General features: G+C 33.1%; 2 protein-coding genes across 2 annotated transcripts; one reads left to right on the top strand and one right to left on the bottom strand.

Moving 5' to 3' along the window:
• Positions 1 to 1241: 1241 nt before the first annotated feature.
• Positions 1242 to 3059, bottom strand: LOC146887868 (uncharacterized). Its single transcript, XM_085670446.1, has one exon. It carries the CDS (start codon positions 3057 to 3059, stop codon positions 1242 to 1244), a length of 1818 nt encoding a protein of 605 aa, XP_085526572.1.
• A 3621-nt stretch (positions 3060 to 6680) lies between these two features.
• Positions 6681 to 11610, top strand: LOC114178333 (MATE efflux family protein). The gene is made up of 7 exons (XM_028064174.1): positions 6681 to 7078; positions 7631 to 8172; positions 9288 to 9374; positions 10290 to 10346; positions 10747 to 11104; positions 11207 to 11293; positions 11393 to 11610. Exons 1-7 carry the CDS (start codon positions 6764 to 6766, stop codon positions 11471 to 11473), a joined length of 1527 nt encoding a protein of 508 aa, XP_027919975.1. The 5' UTR covers positions 6681 to 6763; the 3' UTR covers positions 11474 to 11610.
• Positions 11611 to 13376: the final 1766 nt, after the last annotated feature.

Genomic DNA, 13376 nt, shown 5'->3' with positions numbered 1-13376 from the left:
ATGACCTTCCTCCCTTCCTATTAAATTTCCTGCTTGTGGTGGTAGCAGATCTTAAAGTGGTGTTCCTCCCGGATGTCTTGCCAGTAGCAGCTGTAGTTTTTGCAGACTTCTTCCTTTTCTGTTTTCCCTGCAAAGACCGCACAGTCATTAGTTTCAACTTCATAATTACATCGTACTTCATTTGATTATGATAGACAGATTTACCTTGTTAGTTTTTCCCTGCTTGCAGCTTCTGATATTGTGATCAAACTGGCCACAGTTACTGCACTTCATTCTAAGATGCTTCTTCCCCAACCTAGAGTGGCTGACATCTTCATCAGGTTCTCTTCTTCTTAATTTTCGTGGCCTCCCAGGAGGAGTCTTAAATATTGGGGGTAGGATTTGTGGTCCATTACTTTTAGGCCACAGTTGTTGGCCATTAATGGGTGAAATTGGTGACCCATAACAAGCTTCATAAGCCTCCCTTTTGTAATAAGCATGCACATAATCAGAGGGCTGTTCTACCTTGTAATTGATTGCAGCCACGGCATGTCTACATGGTATGCCAACTAAGTCCCAAAAATAACATGTGCAGCTGTGGTTTGTGAGGTCAACTATGAATTTATCCATGGTGAATCCTTGTGTAACTTCAAACTTACCATCTCCAGTCCAAACAACAAACCAGTTTCCACTTTTCTCTATTTCCCTATCTAGCCTTTTGTTAGGTTTAGGCATTACAACACCCGTAAATGCAGTTAATTTTTCCCGCAAATGTGCAAACCTACTCATCAAGTATGTCCTAATCCACTCCATCATTGTTATAATTGGTTTATCCCTAGCTAACAATATAGTGCTATTAAATGACTCTGATAAGTTGTTCATGAGGACATCACACCTAGAATATGCACTAAATGCATGTTTACACCAAGACTTACGTGGAATTGTATGTAACCATTCAGCAGCTTCTTGATTGACCTTCTTGAGCTCTTCCATACTTGCTTCCCAGCCTTGGTAGTATGTGGCTTTAGCAGCAGCCATCATGAGATTCCTAATGACTATACCACCACCAAATCTCTTCTTGTAGTTGCTGTACAGATGCCTTAGACAAAATCGATGCTCCACTTCATGCAATAGTTCATCAAATACTTGCATCAGTCCCTGTAAAATGTACGTATACAATAAGTCAATCATACATATAATTTATTTGGTGACACTTAAGTACATGAATTTGAATTTACCTTCTGCTGGTTCGAAATAAATACTCATCGATTACTTTGAATGTCTCCAATGTCCTCTAACAATAATGTTAGGAACCACCTCCAAGTCTCCTTGCATTCATTCTCTACAACAACAAATGCCAGTGGAAAGTACTGGTCATTTGGATCCCTTGCCACAGCAACTAAAAGTTGGCCTCCATAGGTAGTCTTCAAATGACATCCATCAACACCTATGAATGGTCTACAGCCATTCACGAACCCTTTCTTGCACCCATCTAGACACAAATAGAAAGAACCAAACCGTGGCTGCAATGTGGGCTGAGGTTGATTAATTTTTATCTTAACTGTTGTTTCAATAGACACTCTCCTTAGCTCTGCAACATAATCATATAGCATATTGTATTGCTTTTGCCCATCTCCTTCAAGAATGTCCATTGCAATCTCTTTTGCTCTACAAGCCCTCCAGGGGGTTATTGCAACACTGTACGACCTTCGTACATCATCAATTATTTCATTGGCTGTCATTCTCCCAACATTTCTAAACTTATCAACTACAATTTTGGAAACCCATTCCTTGTTTGCATTCTTGTTAACAAAAACTCTGCCACAATTATGACTATCAATCAAGGTCTTCACCCTAAAAGTTTGACTTCCTCCAACTTTGCTGCATAAAATCAAAAATTCACACTTCCTTTTGCAAATAGCCCTCACTCGGACATCATCATTCTTCACAAATTTAACTTCTCTACCATTCAACACAGAATGCTCCATCAAAGCTTGCTTGAATTGTTTCAAGGAAGAAAACTCCATCCCAAGTTTGAATTTGAATTCCTTGCACATGTCTTCGCCCCTGAATATTGGGTATTTCCTCCCACCATCCCCATAAGCAATGTCAACATCACTATCTAGCTCATCAGTGCTGTAGTGCGCATCTATTTCATGATCAGCAGTACTCTGTTGTGTGGTAGAAGTACCCACACCTTCACTTTGGTTTCCTTCAGCTGTAGGTATAGCAGTTGTTCTTGACCTCTTCCTATTTTTCCACTCTTGTTTGAATTTTTTCCACCTGTTTAAAACTTGAGAAAAATGCCTGCGTGGAATATCTTCCAACCCAAAATAGTCATCATCATCTCTATGTCTTTCTTCCTCACTCTCATCCAATTCATCACCTTGATCATCACCTGAAACAACACCAGATTCATCACCAGATTCAGCACCAGCGTTTGATTCTTCTTCATTTGGTCCAGCAGCAGCAGCGTTTGCCTCTTCTTCATTCACCTCACCACCATTATGAACAGCGTTTGATTCTTCTTCATTTGGCCCAGCAGCAGCAGCGTTTGCCTCTTCTTCATTCACCTCACCACCATTATGAACAACACTTTCTTCTTCTTCATTTGGCCCAGCAGCAGCAGCCTCTACTTCATCTATCACACCAACATTAACAGCGACACCAACCTCTTCATTTGCCCCAGCAGCACCCTGTTCTTCAAGTATCACACCAACATTAACAGCAGCAACCACCTCCTCATTTGTCCCAACAGCAGCCCCTTCAATAAGTTCAATAACTTGAGCAGAACTAACCACATGCTCCACATAAATCTCAACCTCCTCGTTTTTATTTTCTGCATATTCGGCCAACTCCAAAGCATGTCTATCGTCACATAATGGCCTTAGATCTCTATCCATTCTCCCCTTCTTCGGCTTCCACCACATATAAAGTTCTCCATCATACTTAAAATCCTTCTTCAGAATACCCAATGCTTCGAAGTACGACCACATATCTGGATCCAGTCCACAAACTACATGCTCCTCTCCACCTTCGTAACGCAGCATCCTTCCCCTAAATCTTTCAAACTTCCCCATGTGCCGAAAAACCACTGAAAAAACCATCTGTATAACAACCAAAACACAACCCTAAACCCATCAAACCCAACCACAAATCGAACCCACACTAACACAGCCGCTGCAAATTGGACCTCCAAATGCGCAATAGATTCCCCCCAAATGAAAACCATTGAAACCTTAAATCAGAGTGACAAAGGAAAGAACTTACCTCTGCTTCCAACCAATGCTCTGCTCTTGCAACCTCGTCGAGAAAGCCAATCACGAGCTACGCCAACAACTTCAAACAACCTCGCCCAGAACGGAATCTCGACGTTTGGTTTTCCACTCTCACCGGCACAGCAAATGAGCTTTCGCGGAGAAAATCTTTCTCCCTAACTTAGGAACCAGAGAATGACGCTGCTAATTCATAATGCCAAGCACGTGCTCAAATTCACGGTTTTAAAATTTGTATTATAAAATAATTATTAAACGACTTAATGAAGAAAAAAAATTTTAATTTATGAATTATAAATATTATTTAACACGTGTCAGCATCTGAGTAGACACGTGTCATCAGATAACCAGCCTAGGTGGAACACCGTTTGTCACACAGTCACAGACTTAACGCCGTTCACAAATTAGGGACTAAAGTCAGTAATTCCAAAATCACGAGGACCAAAATGGTTTAACTTTTGGGAGAGGGACCAATTCCAAAAAACGATAATAATTGAGGGACTAAAAACATAATTAACCCTTAAAATAAAGCAAGCTAAACGAAAACAATATTAAAATAGTTTCAAGAAAGGAAAACAATCATTTTTCAGAAAAAAACAAAATAAATAAAACTCAAATTTGATGAAAAGTAAAACCAGAAGTGGCTGATATTCTAATAAAGACTCCTTTTCTGATAATCACATATAATACGTTTTGTTATTCCATAATTAATCAATAATACGAGAAAGACATTCAATTTGACTTGTAATGATTTGAACGTAATGTTTCACTCATCATGGTTGACACGTTGATTTTTATTTTTCGAAAAAGAAAAATCCATGTCAGTATCATCATACAATCAGGACAACAACTTAATAAAGTTCGTAACAAAAATCTAATAATTTCATTGACAATTTTTTTACTTTATTGTCCAGATGAAAGGACCAACAATTTTCCACAATTCACGCTCAAGCAATTTTTATATTATATTTATGTATTTTAATTAACGAAAATTATTATTCAACAGACCTTTGTATTTATCATATCAATCTTTGACAGAGTATAGTACACACGTTAGATTATATGAAAATAAAACAGGGTCCCATAATTAAAATAATGTCGGCTCTTTAGAATTATTAAATTCAAACTCGTCCACCACTACTAAAATAAAATTTGATATTCATGTGGCCTACCTAATTATATCTAATCTAAAACCAGATATTTTACATTTGTCATGTTTTCCTAGAAAATATAGTGAAGCGAGATGGAATTATTTGCTATTACAAAATGTTTAAACATATATACTTTACCCAAATTTAATATTGGTATTGCTACATAGTCGTATCTTAGTCTAAAACAAAATATATTACATTACTTGTGTTCCATAAAAAATATTAAAGCAAATTTGATTATTTCCGAACAAGATGATTACACACATATACTTTATGAGTTGGATGTACTATGATCAAGAAACGAAAAAAAAAAAGTAGGTATGAATGAAACTATTATTTATTTTTGTGTTACCTAATTTAATATTGAGTTATTATTAAAGTTTTCTAGCATTATTTACATGTATAATGTCCTTTATTATCTATATCGATCGTTGTAATCGTATCGCTTAATTATATTTGTGTTTTGTTTTAAACATGTATTGTTAATAAATTTGGTACCTACTATTAAAATATATTTACAAGTTAAATTTATTATTACAGTGTGTTTTAATAATAAAATTACTAAATTATTAATTTCGATACAAAACTAGCATTTATAATACTAAATACAATCACTAATTTAATTTAATTTTATTAGTTAAAGTTATACATTTTAGGGTTAAATAAGTTTTTGTTCTCTTAACTTTAAGTGAAAATTGAAATTAGTCATTTTTTAAAACTTTGACCTAAGTTAGTTCCCAACTTTATAGATATGAGAATTTAGTCCTTTTAGTCCAATTTTATTAAATTTATTTGAGATTTCAAATGCGTTTTGAGATAGTTTCTTAGTTAATATTGAATTGAAAATGTGTTAAACGGTATAAAAAACTTAAATGCTATTATGAAACGCATTTAAAAATCAAATAAATTTAATAACATCTAGTTAAAAGGAGTAAACTTATATATATATATATATATATATATATATATATATATATATATATATATATATATATATATATATATATATATATATATATATATATATATATATATAAAGTTGAAGGACTAAATTGGACTAAAATTGGAAAAAGAGACTAATTTCAATTTTTATTGAAAATTATCAAAAATATATTTAATCTTAAATTTTATTAGAGTTCAGGCTTATCAACTTTTAAGTTTCTGATAAATTTTTTGGTCTATTGATAATCAATAAATATATATGTTTTAAATGAGTTCTCCCTGTTTAATTTTTTTATTAATAATCAATTGATAATTAATAACCACATCACTTAATTCACGTAAAAGTTAAACAACAGAAAAGTTAAACAAGGAAGAATCCAATTAAAAATTAGCCGGATTCAATGTATCAAAAATTTAAAACTTAATTAAGTCTTTAGTTAATTATTCTAACAATCATTTAGCTTAATAATATTTATTCTAACTATTATAAGTTAATAAATTAATTTTCAAATATTACATTCAAAATTATTTTTCATTTAATTTCAATAATTAATTATTTATTAATATTACAAAAAACCTAAAACCTTTTCTAATAAAAAAAATCAAATTTCAATTCTTTCTAAAAAAAAATTCTATCTAATTAATTTTTAAACAATAAAACACATACAAACATACATCTTGATTTCACGCATATTTATTACACATTTATTTGTTTTCTTCTTATCACATCATATATCTATAAATTTATTAACTTTATTCTCGCTCAAATGTATATTAAGTATATTAGCCTTTTTATATACATAAATATTTTTGTATAATATTTCAGACACCTTTCAAAGAAAAGAAAAAAAAGTACATAATTTGATTAAATTTTAAGGCTCTGGTCGGGTCCTGTAACTAAAAGGCACACTATTTTGATTCTGGAATACTTTTCCAAAATGGATTTTTCAGGGAAAAAAAAATTAATGATAGATTTACTCATTTAATTTTTAAATATTGTAACTATTTCTATACAAACGTTTTCTAAGACAAGAAAAACTAGAATTCGACTTTGATAGGAAACGATCAAAAAAGAATTCTAACTAACCATACAAATTCATGTCCATTTTTATAAAATTCTGGGACCACGTTGGTCTGGGAATTTTTTATTAGGTTTTATTTGGATAATATTTTCTCTCTGTTTATGTTTACGTTAAAAATTGTCAGTGAATATTCTTAAAAACGTGGGAAGAAATTTATATTTGGGACAAAAATTTGTATAGGTAATTTTGATTCCATTTTGAAGTTATATTTTCCAATTTCTTTTTGTCATTTTCTTTCTTCTCCCCTCCCTCTTCCGCAGGGAACAGGGGGTGTGAGACTATTAATGTGTTTTTATGGCCCTAACCTCTCTTTATAAAACTCTCACTTCTCTCTATGGGAGATCATATCACCATGGGGGACAACGATAGCCAGACGCAACCGCTTCTCACGCCGCGCCCAGACACAGCAGTCTTCACGGCGGATTCCGATGACATCGCTCCGATCACCGGTACCGCCGACTTCGCCAGAGAGTTCCTCGTCGAGTCCAAAAAGCTATGGTACCTCGCCGCCCCCGCCATCTTCACCTCCGTCTGCCAGTACTCCCTCGGCGCCGTCACCCAAGTCTTCTCCGGCCACGTCAGCACCATCGCCCTCGCCGCCGTCTCCGTCGAAAACTCAGTCATCGCCGGCTTCTGCCTAGGCATCACGGTACCTAACAAAAACAGAAAATCTCCCCGTCTTATTTACGCATACTGATTTTCTCCTAAAGTTACTACCACTCAGTATTCATCGTCTTTTTTATTTTATAGATACAATTTTTATATTAATTTCTTTAGTATCATTTTGACTTCTTTCAATTTTTATGTAAACACTAAAATAGATTAAGAATACCGAAGATCCTTTACCATAAATGATGTTGGTTCCAATCTTTGCACTTTCCTATACGAAAATGGAAAAAAAAAAAGAAAAAGAGAGTATCGGAATAGATTCATCAACAGTATAAATAAGATCATGGTTTTACATGTATACAACAAAACAATTCTTGTATGAACTATAGAAAATAAACGATTCACATTTGTATAATTAATCTCTTTTAATTTCCATTTTTATTAACGTTGTCTATTTTGTTTCACTGAATTTAATTTTAAATGATTAATAAAATTAAATCATATAGATTAATTTTATTTCTATTCTAAAGAGTACAAATATAATTAACACATTATTGATTGATCCATTAATTAACGATGGAGTTTGGTGCAGTTTGGAATGGGAAGCGCGTTGGAAACACTGTGCGGGCAAGCGTACGGGGCGGGGCAGGTGCACATGCTGGGTGTGTACATGCAGCGCTCGTGGGTGATTCTGAACGCCACCGCCATTCTCCTGACTCTGCTCTACGTCTTCGCAGCGCCGCTGCTGAGGGCGATAGGTCAGACGGCTGCGATTTCTGCGGCGGCAGGGGAGTTCGCGGTGTGGATGATTCCGCAGCTGTTCGCCTACGCCATGAACTACCCCATGCAGAAATTTCTGCAGGCGCAGAGCAGGATCATGGTGATGGCGTGGATCGCCGCGGCGGCACTGGTGCTGCACGTCGTGTTCAGCTGGCTTCTCATGCTGGAGCTCGGGTGGGGCATGGTGGGCGCCGCCGTGGTGCTGAACGCCTCGTGGTGGTTCATCGACATAGGTCAGTTCGCGTATATACTGAGTGGGACCTGTGGTGAAGCGTGGTCTGGCTTCTCCCTTAAAGCCTTTCACAACCTTTGGGGTTTCGTTCGCCTCTCTCTTGCCTCTGCTGTCATGCTCTGGTTTCTCCTTCTCCCTTTTTCTTTTTACCATATTCACTTAACAGATAAAAAAAATACTATTTTTTTTTAATTCAAAGTTATATTTATTTTTACTAAAAAACAGCTAAATTATTCAAATATATATAAGCATAATTGAAAAATTACATAATGAATGGATTATCACAGTTACACTGTTTTATTTAATTTTAAAATTTAAAGCAATTAATATTTTTAGTGAAGTATTTTTAATATTTCCATTTTCTTGACAGATCTTATAAGACAATAAATAGAAATGACTGCTGTAAATATGGAAGAAGAGTTTTTAATATCAACTTTACGACTTGTTAAGGGTTGGTGAAAAAGTAATTACCAATTGAGTGGCAGCAAAAAGAAGATAAAAGTTAAAATATATATTATTAAAATACTATATATATTATAAAAGTGTGGACTTATCTCTTTCTTTACCAACTAGTTATTTTGTTGAAGGAGGATGTTTTTGACCCGATCGAAATGACAGCTGTTTTTTAATCTGTGGCTGTAATATTGTGCATGCAATACTTACCGTTCACATTCCTTTCATCTTGCTTATCCCTTTCATGTTGCTTATCATATTAGTGTGGTCTCCTTCACCTCAACTGGCCATGCCATCCTAGATTTGTTTTCCCCGTTTTGTACGTAAACAATAGCGTCTTTGGATTGTCGTGGTCGTTCTCAGTTTTTTATTTTTCTGTGGTACAAAAATTTAAAGATCAGATAGAATAAAAATAAAAAATGAAAGCAACTGGTGGATCTCGCCTTTATTATTTTATTCCATATTAAATAGACTTTCTTTTTTTAATTCCCGTCTGTTGTTTTCCTTTCGGCTTCTTCATTAAGGGTCAACAAACGAGGAGCAATTATTTATGGATTTGATTAATATCAATCCTTATTGTACTAGATTGTAGTGAGTGTGTGGAAGAATTAACAAAAATAATTTGCATAAAAATAAGTTAATTTTATTTTAATAAATTTTATTTAGAAAATAAATGTTTAATTAATTAAATTACGTGAACTAATTAAAATGGCATATTAATGTTTTATGAAATCGATCTTTATTTTTTGGTTTTTAATAACTTAATTTGGTTGAATGTGCGCAGCCTCGAAGTGTGGTACTTTATGGCCCTGATTCTCTTCGCCGGATATTTGAAAGATGCGGAAGTTTCGGTTGATGCGCTGTCCATCTGGTGAGTAATTTCCGAATCATGCTGCTGATTAACATTGTGAAATTAAAAAAACAGAAGAAAAAGTTAACAACAAGAATATTCACTTTTTTAAGGAAAACATTCAAGTGTTTTACAAGTGGGGTAATAATTTTTTATTTAATATAATAGATTTGTTTAGCATACTGTATGAAACTAATCTGAACAGCAATACTACGCTGTTATTACTCACTTGGTGCACATGTATTAATTAGCCGAGTGTACAGGTCATGCATCTCGGTGGAATTTTTTTTTCATCGAGATGTGTAAATAGCTACATCACATGAATATGAATCCACTTAAAACAAAATGGCAGCCAGCCGGCGGGGTTCAAAATGATGACTTCCACTGATGATATTTGTTTATTTAATAAAGTTATTAAATAATTAAAAGTTGAACATGGAATTTAAAAATTAACGTGCAGTGGATCTGAATCCATATGCACATTCATTTAGTCATTTAGTGCCTCTTTCAAAAGTTTAATTTGACTTGTACTCATCCTTAAGTGGTTTGTCTTACCCCCTGTTTCGACAAAGGATTAGTTGTACGTGCTTTTCACTATTATATCGGGGATTCTTGTTATTTCCTCCTGTTTGTGGAAATAATTTATTAGATTTTGATGGTAGGTGGACCAAATAAATTTTCTTTACTTAATATTAATAAATAAATTACTTAAATATTAATGTTTATTTAATTTTATATTTAATAAATAGTTACTGATATCTGTAAGTAGGTGTGTATATATTCACAAACTGTGTTGATAACTTTTATCCACTGGAGTGTGTCTCTGTCATCTCCGATTAAGACTTTGGAAACGTATTAAGTTTGTCTACAGCTACGTGGACCGAACTTGTTTACATCATTTTTTTTATGGAATATTGACGTTTACTGAATTTGCAGCATGAACCTATTGGGATGGACCATCATGGTCTCCTTCGGATTGAATGCAGCTGTAAGGTTTGTTTCTAGCTACCTAACCATTTTAGGCAATGCAATTTAATGATATTTATTTATTTTATGTATTTATAAAAAATTAATTCATCAAAAAGTAAGAGAACAATGGAAAAGATATTGTTGGAATGACACCTCTTAACAAACAGTCAAACCTTGGAATATAACGAACTTCGTGAAGAAATATAAAATAAAAACATCTATTGACAAATTCAAAATAAAGTCATTAACTTAATGACAACTTAACTAAATTCCTAATTATTTTACCTTTACCTAAATCAGTAAATGGATTATAAAAGTACATCATTAGTTTAAAATATATATATATAGCTACAGTGAGAGAGAGTTTACAGAAAGTGACAAACTTTGGGCTAACTGGTTGATGAACATTGATATAAACTTGCAGTGTGAGAGTGTCAAATGAATTAGGTGCATCTCACCCGAGAACAGCAAAGTTTTCACTTCTTGTGGCGGTGATTACTTCGACTCTGATTGGTGTGACGCTGTCGCTGATTCTGATAATATTCCGGAATGAGTATCCCTTTTTGTTTTCAAACGATTCAGCAGTGAGAGAGATGGTGGCAGAGCTGACACCGATGTTGGCCATTTGCATTGTGATCAACAACGTGCAACCAGTTCTCTCAGGTGTTGCTGTTGGTGCAGGGTGGCAGGCTGCAGTTGCATACGTGAATATTGCTTGTTACTACCTCTTCGGCATTCCTCTAGGTCTTCTTTTGGGCTACAAGTTTGAAATGGGTGTCACTGTGAGCCTTCTTCTTCTTCTTCACCTTCCCTTCATTATTTACTTCTTCTTTTCATCGTTCTTCATGGAGTAATGGATTTCTTTATATGATGGCTCATTTCAGGGGATTTGGTCTGGAATGCTGTCAGGGACAGTCTTGCAAACTTCTGTTCTATTCTTCATGGTCTATAGAACTGATTGGAATAAAGAGGTAATGATACATGTTTTTCAGTGTGTGTGTGTGTGTGTTGAGAATGCTAACCAATCTGGTGATGCTTATGATTAAGATTTTTGGTGTGAATTATTGCAGGCATCCCTTGCAGAAGATAGGATAAAGCAGTGGGGTGGTGGGGAAGAAGATTCAAGAGGGAAGAATGACCAAGAAACATGAAATTTTGCAGATTCTTGAAGCAGATTGTATCTTATTTTATTTCAACAAACATTGTTTTCTTTCTCTAGGGTCGTGTGGATGTCAATCATCCATTCATTTTTGTTCTCAATAAGAGTGATCTTATATTCCGTCTCTCACCAATTTTTCTAGTGTTTTATAAAATAAGTATTAAAAATAAGGGTTAAATATGTTTTTTTTTTTCATAAATTTTAATAAATTTTGGAATTAGTCATTCTTTAAAATTTTATACCAATTTAGTCTTTCATTTTCAGAAATACGTTAATTTAGTCATTCTTATTAATTTTTGTTAAGTTTATTTGACATTTTAAATGTATTTTATGATAATATTTGAGTTAACATTGAAGTGAAAATATGTTAAACGATATAAACAATTCAAATACTATCATGAAATGTGCGTAAAACGTTAGATCAACTTAACAAAATTTGGTTAAATTGGACTAAATTCACGTATTTTTAAAGATGATGGATTAAATTGATCAAAAGTTTTGAAGAGTGACAAATTCTAAATTTCACTAAAACTTAAAGGACCAAAAGTATATTTAACCCTAACAATAAAAATGTTGAAAATTTAATATTTTTAAAATATATAAAAGACTTCTAATAAATAGGAGTTTTTTTTTTTTTTTACCAGGATTTTTATAAGAATGGATTTAGCTTGGCCACATCGAGAAATTCCCATTCGTGAGATGAAGTGCACTGTTTGGTATGTATTTTGTTTTTCAAAAGATTGTTAGAGATGAATTCTGTAAGGCTAATTAACTTTTTAATCATTATTATTACATAGATTACTCTTTTTTATGTCACAATTAACTTATTACTAATAAAAAGGTAAGTTGTACGTCATTATTAAACCAATTTGTACACTAATTAATTTAATTATTATTGAAAATTATAATACATCGTAAAATTAGCTTTTTGTGGGTATAATATATCGTAATTGATTTAATTTCAACAAATGATAACTGTAAAAAAAATAACTTTTATAGTTAGATATATGACTTGAACGAATATATGTTATGTTTTGTGAAATACATAATTGTTTACGTTATGTTATGTTATGCGCTGGGAAGTCACACAGAATTTAGATTCTCTTATAGGTTTTTTTTTTTCTTCAAAATACATCGACACTAATTTTTTATATTTTAAAATATATTAAAAGAAAAATTAAAGTACCAGATGACAATGTCAAAAGTTATAGTAAAGTCTGGACTCAAGTCACACCTAATAATAGCTCATAATCCAAATCATTGGTTTTGCGAAAAAGATACTTTTTAAAAGTTGAGGATGATTTAGAAAAACATTGGGTGCCAATAATAAATTCCTAATGTTTATTTATTCATTGACACAGTTTGCTAAAGTTGCGTTAGTGTGGTTTTCACATATGGCTTTGCGTTTGCTCTTATAAAAGGGCCAACGGACCCAAATTTGAATAATGAAAATAAGGTTTTTCTTCTCGTGTCTTCATAATTTCTAAGTGTACTCCCTAATTGCTAAAATCATATTTTATTCTTTATAGACGTAACTTTTTGATCATTTACTTTGAAAATTTTCTGAAACTAGTGTTCTATATTTTGGGAATGAATAAGACTATTAGAACAAGTTTTCTGGAATACATAAAATAAAATACATTTTGGAAGGAGTGAGATATAACAATTTCCTAAGAGTGAGAAACATGTTACATAGTGCCTTGGCGATAAATGAAGTAGGAGATGAAGCACGTAAACATGTTACATTGTGCTTGAAATCCATTATAGTTTTTTTTTTAATATAAATTTTCTTTTACTTTTATGTTCTTTCTCACCTAAGGTTATGACATTTAATGGCATACCAAGGTTTGTTACAAAATTGAAGACAAACATGTATATAAGCAATTTTTCAATTT

Source organism: Vigna unguiculata, chromosome 3 (assembly GCF_037176805.1).
Source record: "Vigna unguiculata cultivar grain cowpea cultivar isolate G323 ecotype 2 chromosome 3, ASM3717680v1, whole genome shotgun sequence".
Taxonomy (NCBI): domain Eukaryota; kingdom Viridiplantae; phylum Streptophyta; class Magnoliopsida; order Fabales; family Fabaceae; genus Vigna; species Vigna unguiculata.
The sequence above is the reverse complement of the archived record's forward strand: the minus strand, read 5'-3'. Positions and strand labels throughout refer to the sequence as shown.